General features: G+C 57.5%; 2 protein-coding genes across 2 annotated transcripts in view; one reads left to right on the forward strand and one right to left on the reverse strand.

Annotated features, from left to right (window-relative positions):
- The first annotated feature begins 2,816 nt into the window (after positions 1–2,816).
- On the forward strand, positions 2,817–7,787 carry BRF2 (BRF2 RNA polymerase III transcription initiation factor subunit). The gene is made up of 4 exons (XM_004284874.3): positions 2,817–3,110; positions 3,828–3,887; positions 5,053–5,374; positions 6,430–7,787. The coding sequence occupies exons 1-4, from the start codon at positions 2,957–2,959 to the stop codon at positions 7,166–7,168; spliced, it is 1,275 nt and encodes a 424-aa protein (XP_004284922.1). The 5' UTR covers positions 2,817–2,956; the 3' UTR covers positions 7,169–7,787.
- A 914-nt stretch (positions 7,788–8,701) lies between these two features.
- The window catches only part of ADGRA2 (adhesion G protein-coupled receptor A2), a 33,612-nt gene continuing 25,570 nt past the window's right edge, over positions 8,702–16,743 (reverse strand). The window contains exons 9-19 of the mRNA XM_004284873.3: positions 16,441–16,639; positions 15,819–15,968; positions 15,529–15,690; positions 14,621–14,845; positions 14,221–14,437; positions 13,465–13,673; positions 12,570–12,697; positions 12,169–12,292; positions 11,600–11,745; positions 10,888–10,977; positions 8,702–10,670 (exon numbers count right to left, since the gene is read on the reverse strand). Coding sequence (XP_004284921.1) covers positions 9,401–10,670; positions 10,888–10,977; positions 11,600–11,745; positions 12,169–12,292; positions 12,570–12,697; positions 13,465–13,673; positions 14,221–14,437; positions 14,621–14,845; positions 15,529–15,690; positions 15,819–15,968; positions 16,441–16,639 — 2,920 coding nt within the window. The 3' untranslated portion in view covers positions 8,702–9,400. The remainder of the gene's footprint in view (positions 10,671–10,887; positions 10,978–11,599; positions 11,746–12,168; positions 12,293–12,569; positions 12,698–13,464; positions 13,674–14,220; positions 14,438–14,620; positions 14,846–15,528; positions 15,691–15,818; positions 15,969–16,440; positions 16,640–16,743) is intronic.

Here is a 16,743-nt window from a genome sequence, read left to right on the forward strand (position 1 = left end):
TCCCACATGCTGCGGACAACTAAGCCCACGCGCCACAACTACTGAGCCTGCGCTCTACAGCCCACGAGCCACAACTACTGAGCCCGTGAGCCACAACTGCTGAAGCCTGCGTGCCTAGAACCCGTGCTTCGCAACAAGAGAAGCCACCGCAGTGAGAAGCCCATGCACCGCAACGAAGAGTAGCCCCCGCTCGCCGCAACTAGAGAAAGCCCACGCACAGCAACGGAGACCCAACGCAGCCAAAAAATAAATTAATTAAAAACAAAAAACACCTACTCCCAGTGCCAGTTATGTGGCTTTTAGGGACCTGTTTCCCGTCCCCAGTAAGGATGTCGACTGCACTGTCTGAAACTAACAGATGTCTCTGAGAGCTGTGTGTGCACACCTGAGCACACAAGTGTGTCCCCAGTATTGATCTGCTGGACAACCAGAAATAAATCCTGTCATACCTCACAGTAGTGGGGAAGTCTAGGAAAGAGGGAACTTGGGGCACCAAAGCCCACTCAAGCCCTCGCATGGCGTGGGGCTAAAGTGAGTAATTCACACCTCGGGGAATGGACTGTTAGAGATTATTGCATCCCTTGGTTGGGGGAGGGGGTGGATCCCTCCAGTGGGACCAAGCCCTGTGGTAGCAGTTGGGATTTCTCTAGGAGAGCGGTTCTCTTGCTCTGAGAAAGCAGTCTCTGGGGGACCGGATGGGACCCTTAGATGTGGCTATTGAGGAGAGAGGCTTGAGGAGAGTGTGGGAAAGAAGGCGCTGACACCTTTTGAAGGTGTTTTTGTTTGGTTTGATTGGTTTTTAATGCTTTCCTCTTGACTGTGAGGGGAATCTTATGAAAGTTCCCATGTCACTAATATGTTTTCATTTATATTATAATCACATTCAGTTCTTCAACCCTTCAGTATAGCCCATTAACCATCTCATGTGATGCTGATGTGAAAAATGAAAAAAATGGAAGTCTAGCTGCTCTGTGTTCACCGGTCAGCTAATACCTGGAATCCTGACAGTTCACTGAGGTCCAGGGTGCCAGAAGTTCTGTTGTGCAGTAGGAAGGGAGGGGAGGCTTTGGAGTAGCCGTGAGCAGAGGGGAGGGACTTGTGAGCCAGAGGGCCTGAACGGACAATTCTTGAAAGGTACAGCACCTCTCCCCCAATTTATATTAAAGGGAAGTGGCATTTGAAGCAGAGAAGGCTGCTGCGTGGATTACAGACAAGAGGCAATCTTATTTTGGTCAGAGATGCTCTTGTTCTGCACTGTGGTCCAGAGAACTCACAGTCTCTTAAGGCATAGAGTCCTCTGTACCTGACCACTGGTTGTAGCTCTTTCAAAAGAACCTATAGCTCTGCCTGCTCAGAGCCCTTTATTTTTGAGGCTCAGATCCTCTGTTTGAGGACTCACTGGGTACATGGTCATTATGTTGCCTCATCTCTTCATACTAATAAGTACCGTTTTTCTGTTGAAAACTTTTCAGCTCTAGGATGCATACTTTATTGGTCTTCTAAAGAAGACAGCTGTGACCTGTGTCTTAATCCTCAAGGGAGCATCCCTATCTGTTAAGGGGCTGACAAGACACCCTTTTTCCTCAATTCAGTCTGGGCAGGAGCTGTCCAGTCATTTTCTGTTCTCAGTGGGAAGTGCTCACCGTTCACCCCCAAGTCCCTGTGCACAGTTGAAATTGAGCCCACAACAGCTCGCAAGATCTGCTAATGCCGGACCTGCCTGAAATTCTCCACCACCAGACTGAGAAACAGAAATTCCCCACCTAATTTCAGTACTGGCTATGATGACTTCCATCTGTTGTCTTGGAGTCAGAAGGGACTGGCCTTTGTTTCTTTGTCATTTAACTCAATTTTCTTATTTTTCAGACACAACTGATTCTAAAACTTTCAAGTGTTAAAACCTTTTGTTTTGTTTTGTTTTGTCACACCATGCAGCTTGTGGAATCTTACTTCCCCAACCAGGGATTGAACCCAGGCCCTCGGCAGTGAAAGCATGGAGTCCTAACCACTGGACCACCAGGGAATTCCCAAAACCTGTATTCTTGATGAGTGCAATTAGGATTTACTTATGAGAAAGCACACTCTCTTTGGTCATGTTTAATTTATATTCAAACATGACATACAAAATCTCTCATGTGTAAGCTTGCTAGAGGCACTCTTTTGCTCAAGATTCTTTTATCTATACTATCCCATGCTAGGAACTTTGGAGCTAGAATCTTGGAGCATCTTAAAGGTCAGGTTTAAAAACATCTGAATCTGCTTGAACCCTTCAGATTGCCAAGAGTCTCACCACCACATATTCTTTCTCTCCAACTCCCTTAGACATTCCTTGCCTAGCCTCTGAAAACATCCAAGGTTGCCACTCTGGATTTTAATTCAACTCCTTCATTCTACAGTGGAGGGAAATAGACTGCAAAGAGAGGAAACAACTTGCTTGAGGGGAAGCCACTCTGGAAAGAGCACGATTTCCTGCTCTCTTGATACACTACTCTCCCTTTTAGACACAGATTTTGTACTATGGCCAAAATCAACATCCGTCACCAAAGAGAAATGGAGAATCTGCGATTCCCCTAGCGCTTTAGAAAGAAGAGTTGTTTGCGGATGGCAACAATATCTTGTCTGTTATCCGTGTCCATGCAGGTAGAACGCTCACTCAAATGCAATCCCCAGTCAGGCCCACCTCAAAGTAACTACAGATTGCGGGGAACCCGAAGACACAGTCCAGAACAGGAACCTCCTCTCCTAGATCACGTTTCTACCCGAGCCAAAGAGGAACGGACCGGAAGTTCCGCGCAGCCGCGGAGGAAATACCTATAATACAGCGGTTACGCTGGCCGGAAGAGAAAGGTGCAGACCTTACAAGGCTCCGCTCCTACTTCCTGTTTCTGCATAGTTGCTGTTGTCGACGTTAGGGGCGGGTGTCGGAAAGCCTCCTCGGCTTTGGACGGGTGGTGAGATGCCGGGCGGAGGCCGGTGTTCCGACTGCGGCTCCACTGAGCTCGTGGAAGACTCGCACTATTCGCAGAACCAGCTGGTGTGCTCCGACTGCGGTTGTGTGGTCACCGAGGGAGTCCTTACTACCACCTTCACTGACGAGGGCAACCTCCGAGGTACCTCTGCGGGCTTTTCCGGGACCGTGGGTACAGCCTGGGGCTGTGGAGGGATTGACGTCAGATTCTTCTTATCTCCTGCCCTCTCCCTGTCACGTGCACCCTTAAATATGAGAGAAAACAGCCTAAAGTGGACGAGCGAGCTGCAGAAGGTCAGGGACTGCCATTCATCTGTGTTTTTCTAGCACCATATCTGGTATATGTAGTAGGTATTAACAGATGTTGAATAAATGAAACAGAAACAAAGTTCCACTCAGTTTACCTAGTCTGGGCATGGTCGAAGAATTGTATTGATAGATCAATTCTTTACGAATACAGAAAATACTGTTATCCCGAAGTAGTTTTGAGCACTAATTGGCAAAAGCATCTTTTTTTTTTTTTTCTTTACTTTGCTTTCCAAGTCCCTACGCAATGCAGCTCTCAGAATCTGCAGGCAGGAGAATTGCCTGAACTGGATGTACAGGAGGGACAGCTGGAAATTTGGAACACTTGGAGCTGCTTTAGGGCAGTCCTAGTCCTCTTTAGTCTCTGTGTATTTGGTATTGCTTGTGGTCATGGAAAACCAGGTGGACCTTTAACTTGCACAGATGGGCACCTTCTGTGAGACGAGGAGTGGGTGCATTGATGATTGGGATTCTGCTTCCCGGTTTTGTGTGGTGGGAGGGCAGGGATTTGGTGAATAGAGGCTAAACAAGCTGTTTGTTCATTATCTTACAGAAGTAACATATTCCCGAAGCACAGGGGAAAACGAACAAGTTAGTCGCAGCCAGCAACGAGGTGAGTATCAACCTTTTATGACACAGTGGCTTTAAAGAAAGTTCTCCTGATGGTCTAGCCCAGTGGTCCCCAACCTTTTTGGCACCAGGGACCGGTTTCGTGGAAGACAGTTTTTCCACGGACTGGGTCGCGGGGGGATGGTTTAGGTAGTAATGCGAGTGATTGGGAGTGGCAGATGAAGCTTCGCTGGCTCGCCTGCCGCTCACTTCCTGCTGTGCCACCCGAGTCCTAACAGGCCGAGGACTGGTAGTGGTTGGTCCGGGGGTTGGGGACCCCTGTCTAGCCCATCTGCTTGTCTTTCCTGTTTTCAGCATTACTGGGTAAGGTAGAGAGGAAGAGAATGGTAATTAGAAATAAAGGATGGAGATGGTTCTAAGACAGGTGGCAGTTAGGTGGAAGGTTTAGGTTTGCTTGGGGGGTATGTCTGAGGTAGACTCAAGGAACCCAGATCACACTTTGGCTTGGCCACAGATCAAACCAGCCTCCAGAAGATGGGGCACTGAAGCGTGACTTCCTTTCATAAATGTCTTTGTGCCTTTTGAATGACCTCACCAAGTGTCTCTCTTGTCATTGTAGAAAGGTCCATTATTTGTGCCTCTGGTATCTGAGGCGAGTTGAACAGAAATTGCTAGGAGCTGCATGGTGGCTTCTTTGTCCCCTCTATGTACAGTATTGTGTCATCTGCAAACAGTGACAGTTTCACTTCTTCCTTTCCAATTTAGATTCCTTTTATTTCTTTTTTGTCTCTGATTGCTATGGCTAGGACTTCCAAAACTTTGTAGAGTAAAAATGGCGAGAGTGGGCATCCTTGTCTTGTTCCTGATCTTAGAGGAAATGCTTTCAGCTTTTCACCATTGAGTATGATGTTAGCTGTGGGTTTGTCATATATGGCCTTTATTATGTTGAGGTATGTTCTCTCTATGCCCACTTTCTGGAGAGTTTTTCTCATAAATGGATGTTGAATTTTATCAAAAGCTTTTTCTGCATCTATTGAGATGATCATACGGTTTTTATTTTTCAATTTGTTGATGTGGTGTATCACACCGATTGATTTGCAGATATTGAAAAATCCTTGCATCCCTGGGGTAAATCCCACTTGATCGTGGTGCATGATCCTTTTAAGGTGCTGTTGGGGCCCCTCTAACTCCTGCTGTGGGTTTCTTAGGTCTCTGCCGAGTGAGAGACCTCTGTCGAGTTCTGCAGCTGCCACCAACGTTTGAGGACACGGCAGTTGCCTACTACCAACAGGCATACCAGCACTCTGGCATCCGTGCTGCCAGGCTGCAGAAGAAGGAGGTGTTGGTCGGGTGCTGTGTCTTAGTCACCTGCCGGCAGCGTAACTGGCCCCTGACCATGGGAACCATCTGCACCCTGCTGTATGCAGATTTGGATGTGTTTTCTGGCACCTACCTGCAGATGGTGAAGCTCCTGGGGCTGGATGTGCCATCTCTGTGCTTGGTGGACCTGGTGAAGACCTACTGTAGCAGGTACCTGCCTAGTGGGAGACACGGGGATGGGATGGGTTTAGACCTGAATCCTTTTACCTCTGGCTGGATGTTTTTTTTTTTTTTTTTTTTTTTTTTTTGCGGTACGCGGGCCTCACTGCTGTGGCCTCTCCCGTCACGGAGCACAGGCTCCGGACGCGCAGGCTCAGCGGCCATGGCTCACGGGCCCAGCCGCTCCGCGGCACGTGGGATCCTCCTGGACCGGGGCACGAACCTGTGTTCCCTGCATCAGCAGGCGGACTCTCAACCACTGCGCCGCCAGGGAAGCCCCTGGCTGGCTGTTTTTGACCAAAGCCCATCTACAAGGATGTGGGAGAAAAAAGTCTTCTCCCTTTCCTGTGCCTAGCACTCACTAATCAGGTTAATCCTGTTTTACATTTCTGGAATCTTATAATTTTCAAATCCCTTTGCCCTTACAGCACCCTAATGATGTAGGAAGGAAGGTGTTGGCCTTGGCACGGGGCTCTGGGTTCCACCACTCACGTTGTGTGTGGCCTACTTGGCTAGATGGAGCAGCCCTGCCTCGACAGGATCATGTGTGATTAGAGCTGAAAGGATATTAGTAACTGAGGGAGCTGGAGTTAGAAGCCAGTTTTTTTGTTTTTTTTTAAAATGAGTAGCTGTGTTCTTTTTTTCTGACAAATATGGTAGAAAGCAGACTATCGGTGTGAAACAGTCTTGGGTGTGAAGCTTGGTGACGTCCAAGCTGGATGACTGTGGGCAAGTTTTGTGACTCTGAATGTACGTGACAGGCTGTGGAGTAGATTAAAGGAGAACATTTGTGAAGCCCTCAGAATGATGGCTGATGGGGTGGGGGGAGGGGCATTGTCAAGAAATGTTAGCTCCCTTCTGCATTCTCCTGCCCTTTACCTCTTCAGCAGGAGACTCACCCTGTCTTCTCTCGGTACCTGGATAAACTTGCTGCCCAGCAGGCTTGAGTGTTCCCGGGAGGATAGCATAGCTTGCCCATCTTTCGCGCTTTGAAAGAGCGGTCCCCCAGAGGTATTGAGATCAGACCCTCATTTTGGTTATTTCAGCTTCAAACTGTTTGAAGCCTCCCCGTCTGTGCCAGCCAAGTACGTGGAAAACAAGGAGAAGATGCTATCGCGAACGCTGCAGTTGGTGGAGCTGGCAGATGAGACGTGGCTGGTGACCGGGCGGCATCCCTTGCCTGTCATCACCGCTGCCACTTTCCTGGCTTGGCAGTCGCTGCGGCCTTCAGATCGGCTGACGTGTTCCCTTGCCCGATTTTGTAAATTGGCGAGCGTGGACCTGCCCTACCCCGCTTCCTCCCGCCTGCAGGAGCTGCTGGCTGTGCTGCTGCGGCTGGCCGAGCAGCTGGCCTGGTTGCAGGTCCTGAAGCTTGACAAGCGGTCTGTGGTCGCGCACATCGGCGACCTTCTCCAGCACCGCCACATGTTGGTCCGCAAGGCCTTTCGAGACGGAACAGCAGAGCCAGACGCACTGGACGCCCGGGAGAAGGAACTGCAGGGGCCGGGCCAGGGGCAAGGATGGGGAAAAGAGGACCGGGGCGATGGCTCCGTAGATTTGCCCGCAGGGAAGCGGCCAGCGAGCCCCACCCTCCTCCTCCCACCCTGCATGTTGAAGCCCCCAAAGCGGATCTGTCCCACACCCCCTGTCTCCACAGTCACTGGAGATGAGAACATTTCTGATAGTGAGATCGAGCAGTATTTGCGTACCCCTCAGGAAGTTAGGGACTTCCAGAGAGCCCAGGCCGCTAGACAGGCTGCCACGAGTGTCCCTAACCCTCCGTGATGCACAGCCGGGGTCTGCGGGGTGGGGGGGCGCGGGCGCTTAACCCCACCTGACAGCGGCTTGCTAACAGGCCTGATGTAGCCAGAGAAATCAGTGTATACAAGTCTTTAGGTATCTCCCTTCTCATTTAAGGGACCCAAGAGGGGCTCTGCAGTTATTGGACCCCAGGTCCCAGAGTCGAAGTCAGAAGGAACACGGGGACGCCTGGGTTGGAGAGTCCCATCCCTCGTCCCAGACAGTGGTCGCACATACTCCTGTTCTGTGGGCTGGCTTTCTCTTGGACTGTTGGGAAAGTGCCAGGCGCTCTCCTGCTCTCGGTTCAGATTGGATACACCGCAGCTGCAGGGCTGGCGGGGCCTCCCTGCTGGTGTGGAGCAGTACACATTCCGGATGGTATCAGCCCTCAGAGGTTGGAACTGGGCAGCCCTTGGCCCTGCGTCCATTCACAGGCCTTAGTGGGTTCGTGTGTACAGTGTCAGAGATCCTCTCCCTCCTAACAAAAGGACCGGGGCTGGAGTAAGCTCATAGCTCAAAGGGCTTTGCAAAATTTTAATATATTAAAACAAGAGGCATCTGCTAGAAAACATTCTATTGTATAAAACCCGAGCTTTTAAAAACATGTTTTCTTTGGCACTTTTCATCCCCTCCCTCCCCTTTCCCCAGCGTATTGCAAAAAGCTCTCCAGTGCTAAGGCATTGGCGGGGTATGTAAACAGCAGCCAGCGTAAGTGGAAGAATAATACGAAGCTTTTTTTTTTTGCCTTTTTTTTTTTTGTCTAATATTGTCTGTGCAGCAAGCATAAATAACAGGATGCATCCCAAGGCGCGTGGGTTTTCTCCCTGCCCCCCTGTCTTCTCTTGCCTTGGTGACCAGGCTGGGGTGATATGGAGACTGGGCCGGGTTTCCCTGTGGCTCTTCATGAGGCCCAGGGTTCCCTGCACTCGCACTGCATCCTGTAACCAAAGGCTGGTGGTTGCTTTTTAGGTTGGGAGAAATATGCGTGCTGGTGTTTAAAAGCAGTGAAGGTGCAGGCCCCAGGTGAGCTGCAGGCCCCCCCCCCCCCACTGCCCTGGGGACTTGGCTTGGGCTTACGGGAGGCAGGAACCTGGTTTGATGTTTTGGAGGTTTCTCCCTAATATGGAGCTGGAGATCAGATCATTGGAACGGTTCTCCTCTATGGCCTCATGTGGCAGGGAGTGCGCTTTGTCAGTCCCTCGGTGTGGAGGGCCGAGACTGGGGATATGGGCCTGTGATTGGACAGTAAGTGCTTCTCCAGCACCACCTGCAGCCTGGCGGTGGCACCCCTCTTCAGAGCGTTTTGTTGTTTTTGTTTTTTTTTATAGGATTAGGTTTAAGGCAGGACTAGCTTCAGCCCCAGATCTAAGCACTAACTCTGCTTCCCTCACATCATCTCCGGGCATCTGTCAGGCAGCTTCTTAGGTGTAGGGCCTGGGCTTTGTCCTGAAGCGCCACCTCTGAGCCCTGCTGTGTGGTGTGTGTCCCAGTCCTGTGGTAATGGCCTCCAGCCCTGATGGTGCACCTTTCCACCTGCCCCCCTCCCAGAGGGCTGGTTGATCCCTGCAGCTGCCTTTCACCCTGCCCCACCTTCTCCTTTTGCATAGTTGATCCGAAAAGCAGCACCTTGTTTCCTCCCACTGGTCCTGGTCAGCTGGCTCATCTGCTAGGCTGGCTCTCTAGTTAGCCAGAACTGGGTGGGGGAGAGGCCTAGGATTTGGGCACAGGTGGGTGACTGATTCAGAGGAGGGCAGTGAGGAGAGAACACCTTACTCAGGCCCCCATCGCCCGTGTGTTTCGGGTAAGGCTGATGGCCGCCCGTGAGCGGGGCAGGAGGTGCGGGGAGTACCTTAGGAGAAGCCCGCCTGAGCTGTGCTGTCCCTGCCGCCCTTGCTCACTCCGCAGCCCCACAGGACCTTTCCCCCGAGCCTGGACGGCAGGGGCTGCCGAAACCAGCCTGCGCTGGGACGGAAACGTATCCCGTGTGCGGTTCGGGGATTGTCTGTCGCTACCCCAGAGGGATGGCCCTCTTCGCGTTGGCGGGCCTGTGCCTGTCCTTTCCCCATCCTCCGGGACTAAAGCTGGCGAGCCCGGGCGCAGCGAGGCACCCCTACCTCAATCCTGGGGACGTACCGATCGACGTCTCTGAGGGCCCCCGAGAAGCGGGGTCTCCTGCGCACGCGGCCCGCCCGTCCTGAAGCGGCGCCCGCCCCCAGCCTAGACGGTGGTCTCGCTCTTCCAGAGCCCCGTCTTCATGCAGCCGCCGCCGGCCGCCTCGGCGCCGCTCAAGGTGACGTCGTCGTACTTGCCGCCCTTGGGGGCGCCGTTCAGGCTGGCAGCGTTGAGCGGGTACGAGCGGCGCTGGCTCTCCTTCTCCAGCGCGCCGCCCCCGCCGCCCTTGAGGTGGTCGCGGCCGGCGCTGCGGCGCTGGCCTGGCCGGCCGGCCTCGGGGAGCGGCGCGGCGCTCGTGTCGCTGCCCTCCGACGGCGTGAGCGTGCTCTCGCCCTCGAGCCGGGGTCCGGCGCCCGGGCTGTTGCGGCTGCTGCCCGGGTAGCTGTCGGACGGGCTGTTGTGCGGGCTGCCGCTCTCGCCCGACGGCAACTCGGCCGCCCCGGCCGCGCCCCCGCGCGGCGCCCTGAGCCGGTTCCTGCCGCCGGCCTCGCCCGCGCGATGCCCCTTGGCCCGGCTCTTGTGGCCCCGGCGGCCGTGGTGCGAGTTGTTCGGGTGGCGCGGGCCGAGGCTCCCCCGGGGGCCCGGCGTCTCGGGCTCCGCCTCCCCGCGGGCCGCCACCCCCGCCTCGCACGCCTGGCTCTGCGCCAGCTGCAGGTTGGTGAGCTTGCAGGGGCCCGGGGGCGGGGCGGGGCCGCTGCTGCCGCTCGGGGACGACTTGAGGGACGCGGGCCCCTCTCCGAACGCCGGGGACCCGTCCTCTGGGGCGGCGGGCGCGGCCCGCGGGGAGGCTCGGGAGGCCGAGGCGGGGGGACGGCACGCGCGCCAGGAGGCCCTGACGTCCCTGCGCCTGGCACAGTGATGGGTGAAGACGAAGAGGCCCAGGGCGGAGGCCGCCACCCCGTACAGACAGCTGCACACCACCCGGGGCAGCCAGCGCTGGGACACGCTCAGAGCCCCGCAGGCCCACATGGCCAGGTAGAGGAAATGCGTGGTCACCAGCGCCCCCAGCTGGGCTCCTGGAGAATAGAGACCGTCACCCTCCTCCGGGGGCCCGGGCGTCACCACCCCTGCGCTCCCAGCGGCCAGAAGGGAACCCGAGTCACTCAGGAGGGGGCCGCTGCTCCTGAGCCTGGTGGAACCCCTCAGCTCCTCCCCTGGCTCCAGGGAGACCCTGCTGGTGCCCCCCTTTGGGCTCTGTGCCAGAGGACCCCGTAAGCGCAGCGCCGCGCACAGGAAATAGATCCAGGTGATGAGCAGAATCAAAGCCACGGGGATGTAGAAGGCTCCTAGGCTGGGGCGCCACACTAGCCAGCAGCTGAGGGGAGACACAGGCGGCACGCGTGAGGTGGGGCGCGGAGGCTGGGTGGGCGGGAAGGGAGGCTATGGTGAGTGGAGAGGCGGAAGCGGCTCAGTCAGCATGCAGGGCTTGGGGCTGGGTGACTGGCTGGGCGGGTGTTTGGTACCGCCGCATGGGAGTAGGCGGCCTCCGGGGCAGGGCGGGGAGGTTTGGGGCAGGCGGGCCGTGCACTCACTAGGGGCTGTGGTCCCGGTAGTTGTGGATGTTGACAGCGGCTGTGATGCCACAGATAATGAGTGGGATCCCTCCCGCGATCAAATAGAACCTGGAGAGGAATGGGTTTGGGGGTCAGAGAGTTGGGGAACAAGGAGGGGGCCAGGTGCTCAGAACCCTCACCTTGGGGTCTCTGTCCTATCCTCTTTCCCCTAGAAATTATGTCAGAGTTTGTTTGCCAGGGATGCAATGCCTCTCCAGGGCAGGTCAAGTAGGTCCCTAAGGGATTTGGCCAAGACTGTTCTAAGGGACAGTGGCCAGAATTGCTTTCTGTCACCCTAAACAGTGCAGAACCAGGGGTGCCACTTGGGTTCCCAGGATCCCTGCCCAATGCCCTTTGAGGTCGCTCCCTTCCTGGCCTTGAAAACCCCGAGGATGCCCCCCCTCCATGGCACTGGGCAACCTAGTGCCCCCCAGGGCCTTGCCTCTTCTGCCTTTTATTTTTTTTTGGCTGAGGGATCTTAGTTCCCTGACCAGGGATTGAACCCCAGGCCCACTGCAGTGGAAGCACTGAGTCCTCACCACTGGACCCCCAGGGAACTCCCCACCTCTTCTGTCTTGGGAGTGTGATCTCCCAGGACCTTGGACCCCTGGGACAGCATCCACCCTGGGAGAACAGCTTTTGGTGTCCTCCCCCGACACCTGAGCCCTTCCCCCCTGCAGACCTGACATACCGGAGCATGGGTCGGGGGGCAGGCAGGGCAGCATCCCCTTCTTGTGGAGGTGGTGCCCTCCAGGTAAGCTCCTTGTGGAGGACACGGGCCTTCACCCCCATCCAGAGCAGTGTGGACAGTGAAGAGTAGTGCAGGGTGATGCCCACCTATAGGGTCAAGGCACTGAGGCTGGGAGACTGGCCGTCCCAGAGCCTCAGCCCTGCAGTGCTCTCCCGTGCCTCCCTTGTGCCCAGCCTCCAGCTCCACCCAGAACCTCCCCAGGGTTCTGTCCCTGCCAGTACCCTCTCTACTTCCAGCCCAGGGTTCTCCCCCGTGCCAGGGACTCTCCATGACCCTGTCATTGCTGCCTGGCTCATCCCCGACCTCTCTTCCATCGCAGGATCCCACTCTCCACTTTGTCCTGTCTCTTATTTGCTCTGCTTCTTACCTCCCCTACTCTCATGCCCACCTCGCCCACGAGGCTGGACACGAAGAGCGGAGCCCCCTTCCTCCCGCGCGCCTCCCTCCTGTACCCCAGGCTGCCGTCTCCAATCCTGGAGACCCCCCACCTCAGCCCTTCTCCTGCTTACCGCCTGGCAGACCATCTGGTAGTTGGTGAGTGTGATGCCTCCTGCAAAGACGGCGGAGGTCATGGCCATGTGAAAGCACAGGTTCAGCAGCATGTGCCAGCCCTTCCGGGACACATGGATGGAGCTGCCGCAGAAACAGTCTTTAACAAACGGGCCGCCCAACCCAAGGTCAGGCCTACGGGGGTCTCAAGGTCACTGGGAGAGTCAACGAGGAGAAGGCAGATATCTGTATGCACGCGTGGGCGTGAATGGGATGGACACCTTAACCCCCAAACGCATTTTCCAGCTGCAGAACCTTTGAAGGAAAGGCTAGGCAAGAGCCTGGGAAAGGAACACCCACTGTCGCCTTGCCAGTACTTAGTAACGCCCAGCATGCCCTCCCTTCCCGCAGGAGCTCTCACCTGTGGTGGAGGATGTAGGTGATGATGGTGGAGAAGAGGCAGAGCAGCAGCAGGGCCGTGCAGGGGTACACGACAGGGTGCAGGCCTGCCCCTGAGCCCTCCACCTCCCTGGGGAAGGCGCGCAGCTCCTGGAAAGAGCAGAGAGGAGTAAGGGGAAGCCGGGAGCTGAGCGGCCGCCCTGTGGAGTCCTGGCCGGTCCCCCAGGCCAGTTTTCCTCTGCCCAAGCCCAGTCAGCTTTGGGCCCCAACTTTGGCCTTTGGTCCATCTGGGTAGCAAAGATGTAGGCACCATGACACCCTCTCTTAGAAAGTCGGTCTAGGTGGCGTTAATGATCTGCCTTTCTGGGAACTTTTCAGGTTCCCAGCCCGCGAATCAGAGAGGAGGGAAGAGGGGCAGGTTCTGTCTATCATACAGCTGCACGCCTGCTCAGGATCTGGAAGTGGGCTGGGAAGTGTGGTGCGGGCACGGGGGCTGGACAGGGGTGAGTGAGGAGGGTGACCGGGATGGAGAAACGTTCCCAGATTTTTTTTCACTTTAACCATCTGGGTGTCAGAGAGTGCAGGATGTGGAGACCAGGCTGGGTGGTCTCTGATCCATCTCTCTCAATATGGGAGTAGAGGCAGGACCTCTCTTTTTGTTTTTGCTCTGGGGCTGCTATTATAGGGATGACCTGATAGAGGGCCTGAGGACCTGCCTGTCTTCTGAAAGATGAAGAGGTATGGGGTAGACCAGAGGGCCATTTATTTCCCTGCGAGTCCTGACCATCACGAGGCCCGATAAGGCCTGTTTTTTCAGGATTTCTGTGGCCCCAGGCGCTCAGAGTGCCCCTGGTCACCCCCCGCCGGCGCCCCTTCTGCGTTCCCCTGCCCTCCACCCCCGTGCCCGCTACCCTCACCATGAGCACGGCCACGTTGCCCAGGTGCTGGCACTGCAGGGAGCTGACGTGGGGCTGGCTGGAGCGGAGCTGGCAGCCCTCAGAGCTCCAGCCCCCGGGCCCCCCCGGCCCCTCCTGGCTCCACCAAGCGGCCACGGGCTCGGCCCCCTCAGCCCAATGCCGCAGCGAAACGGCCACCGGCTCAGTCAGGTTTCCCACGCTGCAGCCACCTACAGGGGAGGGGGTCCACTCAGGCTCGGTCAGGGCGTGCGCTGGGCTTGGGGAATAGAGTTAGATGCCAAGTGCGGGCCTGCCCCCCAGGGCCTCAGCCTAACTGGGAGACACAAGGATGAATCAAAATAAAGGCACCTGGAGGTGGTGGCCCACCTAAGTGCCAAATGAGTCATGGCGACATGCCCAGGAAGGGAGGACTATGGGGTCCGGGACGAGAAGGTGGAAGGTGACGCGGAGGGAGTGGAAGCCCGGATGAAGGGAGGATTCAGGAGGGCACCCTGAGGGGGAAGTTGGCACCAGGTGACGAAGGGGGACGGAAGGAGGCCCAGGTGGGTGGAGGGTTCGTGTTATAGCCCTTTGGAAATCTGACGAATCTGGGCTGTGAAACCCAGGGTCTCTTGAGCCTTTTCTCCACCAGTCCATTCCTTCACGGGACATCCCTGCCCCGCACCGCCCGAGGAAATGGTGCAGGGCCACTGCCCCCGGCCACCTCCACAGGGCGCGGGGGGCGCAGGGGAGGGCGGGCGGGGTGCAGGCCCTTACTGGTTCCCGCAGAGATGACGGGGGTGGCCACGCCGCGCCTCTTGCCAAGCCCAGCGGCTCCAGGGCGGGAGGTGTTGCCGTGGCTGCGGAAGAGACGGCCGTTTCGGAAGACAAGCAGCTGCAGGGTGCAGTCTGGGGGGGCCGGGGGGGCCAGGGCAGCCGGGAGGGACGAGAATAGACTGGGCGGCAGCTGGATGGAGGCCAGGGCCACGCTGTTCTGGGGGGAAACAGGAGTTCCTCAGAGACACCCGGGGTCCCTGGGGCTCCGCTGTCCTCCAGCCCCTCCTCCTCCATCCCCTCACCCACTGTCTGAGTCCTGCGTCCCCTCACACCACCCACCTGACCAGGCGCCTGCACCCCGTACCTGCCCTCTCAGCATCCTCCCTCCCCCGGCGCCCACCTTGATGTGGAAGGACGACAGAGAAACGTTGGGCCTCCCCGTGGTACAGCGGAAGCGGAGCTGCTGGTCGGCCAGGGGCTCCGGCTCCGGGGAGGGGTTCTGGCCGGGACCCAAGGGCCGGGTGCCCGGCGCACCGGCCTCCCTCCTCTGGAAGGCCGTGCAGGTCAGGCCCACGTAGCTGTGCGGCTTGATGAGGTAGGCCTCCAAGGCCACGTTCCTCGAGTTCTAGGGACAGGGACCTTGTCACCCCTCTCCTGGCCTTCTCCTGCTGGAGACCGCAGACCTGCTCAGGCCAACCCGCCGTCCTTGCTCATCACTCAGGGCCTGGCAGCCTCGCGTCTGCCGTGGAATCCCCCGAACCCCTGCTCTTCGGCCCCTTCTCCCGCTCGCTCACACCCCGTCCTGGAGCTGGCCCAGCTCTTGCCACGTCCCAGTCCTGCTGCCCCAGCTATGCCGGGGAGCAGGGTCCTCGCCCCCCTCGGATCTCCCCCGGCACCCAGCACAGTCTCACGCAGAGGAGATGCTGTGCGCTGCTTGTTAGCTGGTTCGCCACCCACCGCTGGAAACTCCCCCTCTTCTCAGGGAACAGAAGTCTCCGTCACCCCTTCCCCACCCCACCCCCCACGTGCTTCCATCCGGCTAGCCCTTCAACTCGGTCCCCGCACGAAGCCCTGTGTAACTTCTCCGACGTCGCCGGCCTCCCTCTCCTCTGCCCTGCTCCTGACAAGTTGGAATTTGATGCCACACAAACGGAACCCTAGTCACGTTTGGTGTTCTCGCTAACTGGGCGCACGGCTGGTGCACACTCGGAGGACTTGCTCCTGGATGACAAGGGCTGGCCCCCGTCACCTCTGAGTCCCTCCCTGTTCCTCCCTGGGCAGGGCACCCTCCCAGCCGGCCCACCGTACCACAGAGATGTGCTGGGCGTGGGCACTCAGGGCGGCCCCCCCAATGCGCTCCAGGGCGCCCACGATGCCGCTGCAGGCCTTGTCCTCGCGCTGGGCCAGCCACAGCAGGTGCTCGTCCACCAGCATCAGGTTGCTGGCCATATCCACCATCACCTCCACCAGCTGGAGGCGGGGGCGGAGTCACTGAGGGCAGGAGGGGGGCTGGGGACCCAGAGGCTGGGGCGAGACCGGCTTCAGCAGGTGGGGGGCAGGTGATTTCCAGGGGCCCCAGGGGCCCGATCGAATCTCACCTCTTTGATCTGGTCGACGTAACCCAGAAACTTCTGGATCATCTGAGCCACGTAGACAACGTCCATCATGTCGGAGAAGCTGGCGGCCTCGGCCGTGTATACTCGAAGCTGGTGGGCCAGGGTCAGTGCGTTGGAGGCATTGATGGGCATCTGGGGGTGTGGGGAGGAAAGGGCACCGTCTAATCTGGCTCCTTCTCCCCCAAAACAGCGCGGGGGCCCCCTCCCCTGTGCTGATGCTCAGAGCAACGGGGCCTAGGGAACAGGGTCTAGCCCACAGCTGGGTCTGGTCCAGACAGGAGGCGAAGGTAAGGAGTGAGACCTTCCCAACTCGGGGCCGTCCACTGGTTATGCCACTGCTTGAGGACAACGGGATGACCTCACGCTGTCCCTGCTTTCTGCTTAAGGCTGTCCTTGCTGTACTGGGGACCTTGGGGGTGGCCCACATGTCCCAAGTGTGGCCCTGGGGTTGAGTCCCCTGGGAAGGGGAAAGCTAGAGGAGAAGGGCATGAGACACGGTGACCACGGCCCCTCACCATGCATCCCAAGGAGGCAGCACAGCCCATGAGGCCAGCAGGCTTCTCCCCTCCCCCTTTCCCGCACCCCTCCCCTCTCCTGGCCTCACCAGCACGAAGGTGTAGAGCACCCGGGTGATGTCATTGGTGTACAGACAGTGGGAGTAGTCCCCCGGCTCCCAGCGGCCAGCTCGGTCACACCGGCGGGAGGCTCGGGTGCCAGGGGCACCCCCGCTCAGGGGCACCGAGGTGAAGGGGTACTGCAGGCAGGACTGGTAGGCTGTGATGCCAGCCAGAGTTCGAGGCCACCTGGGGGCAGAGGTGGGAAGTTGCCGATGACCTAGGCTCCTCAGGCCAAGAGTCCCTCCCCTGCCCTGAGAACTGTGAGGCCAGACTCCTCGGGAGCTGCAGGA

The sequence above is a fragment of the Orcinus orca genome, chromosome 21, assembly GCF_937001465.1.
Source record: "Orcinus orca chromosome 21, mOrcOrc1.1, whole genome shotgun sequence".
NCBI lineage: Eukaryota > Metazoa > Chordata > Mammalia > Artiodactyla > Delphinidae > Orcinus > Orcinus orca.

Bases quoted from the DNA above. Each gene is read 5' to 3' on its own strand.
- BRF2 (XM_004284874.3), top strand. From the start codon at position 2,957: ATGCCGGGCGGAGGCCGGTGTTCCGACTGCGGCTCCACTGAGCTCGTG. The intron at 3,111-3,827 runs GTACCTCTGCGG...ATTATCTTACAG, and splicing joins TGACGAGGGCAACCTCCGAG to AAGTAACATATTCCCGAAGC. The intron at 5,375-6,429 runs GTACCTGCCTAG...TGGTTATTTCAG, and splicing joins GTGAAGACCTACTGTAGCAG to CTTCAAACTGTTTGAAGCCT.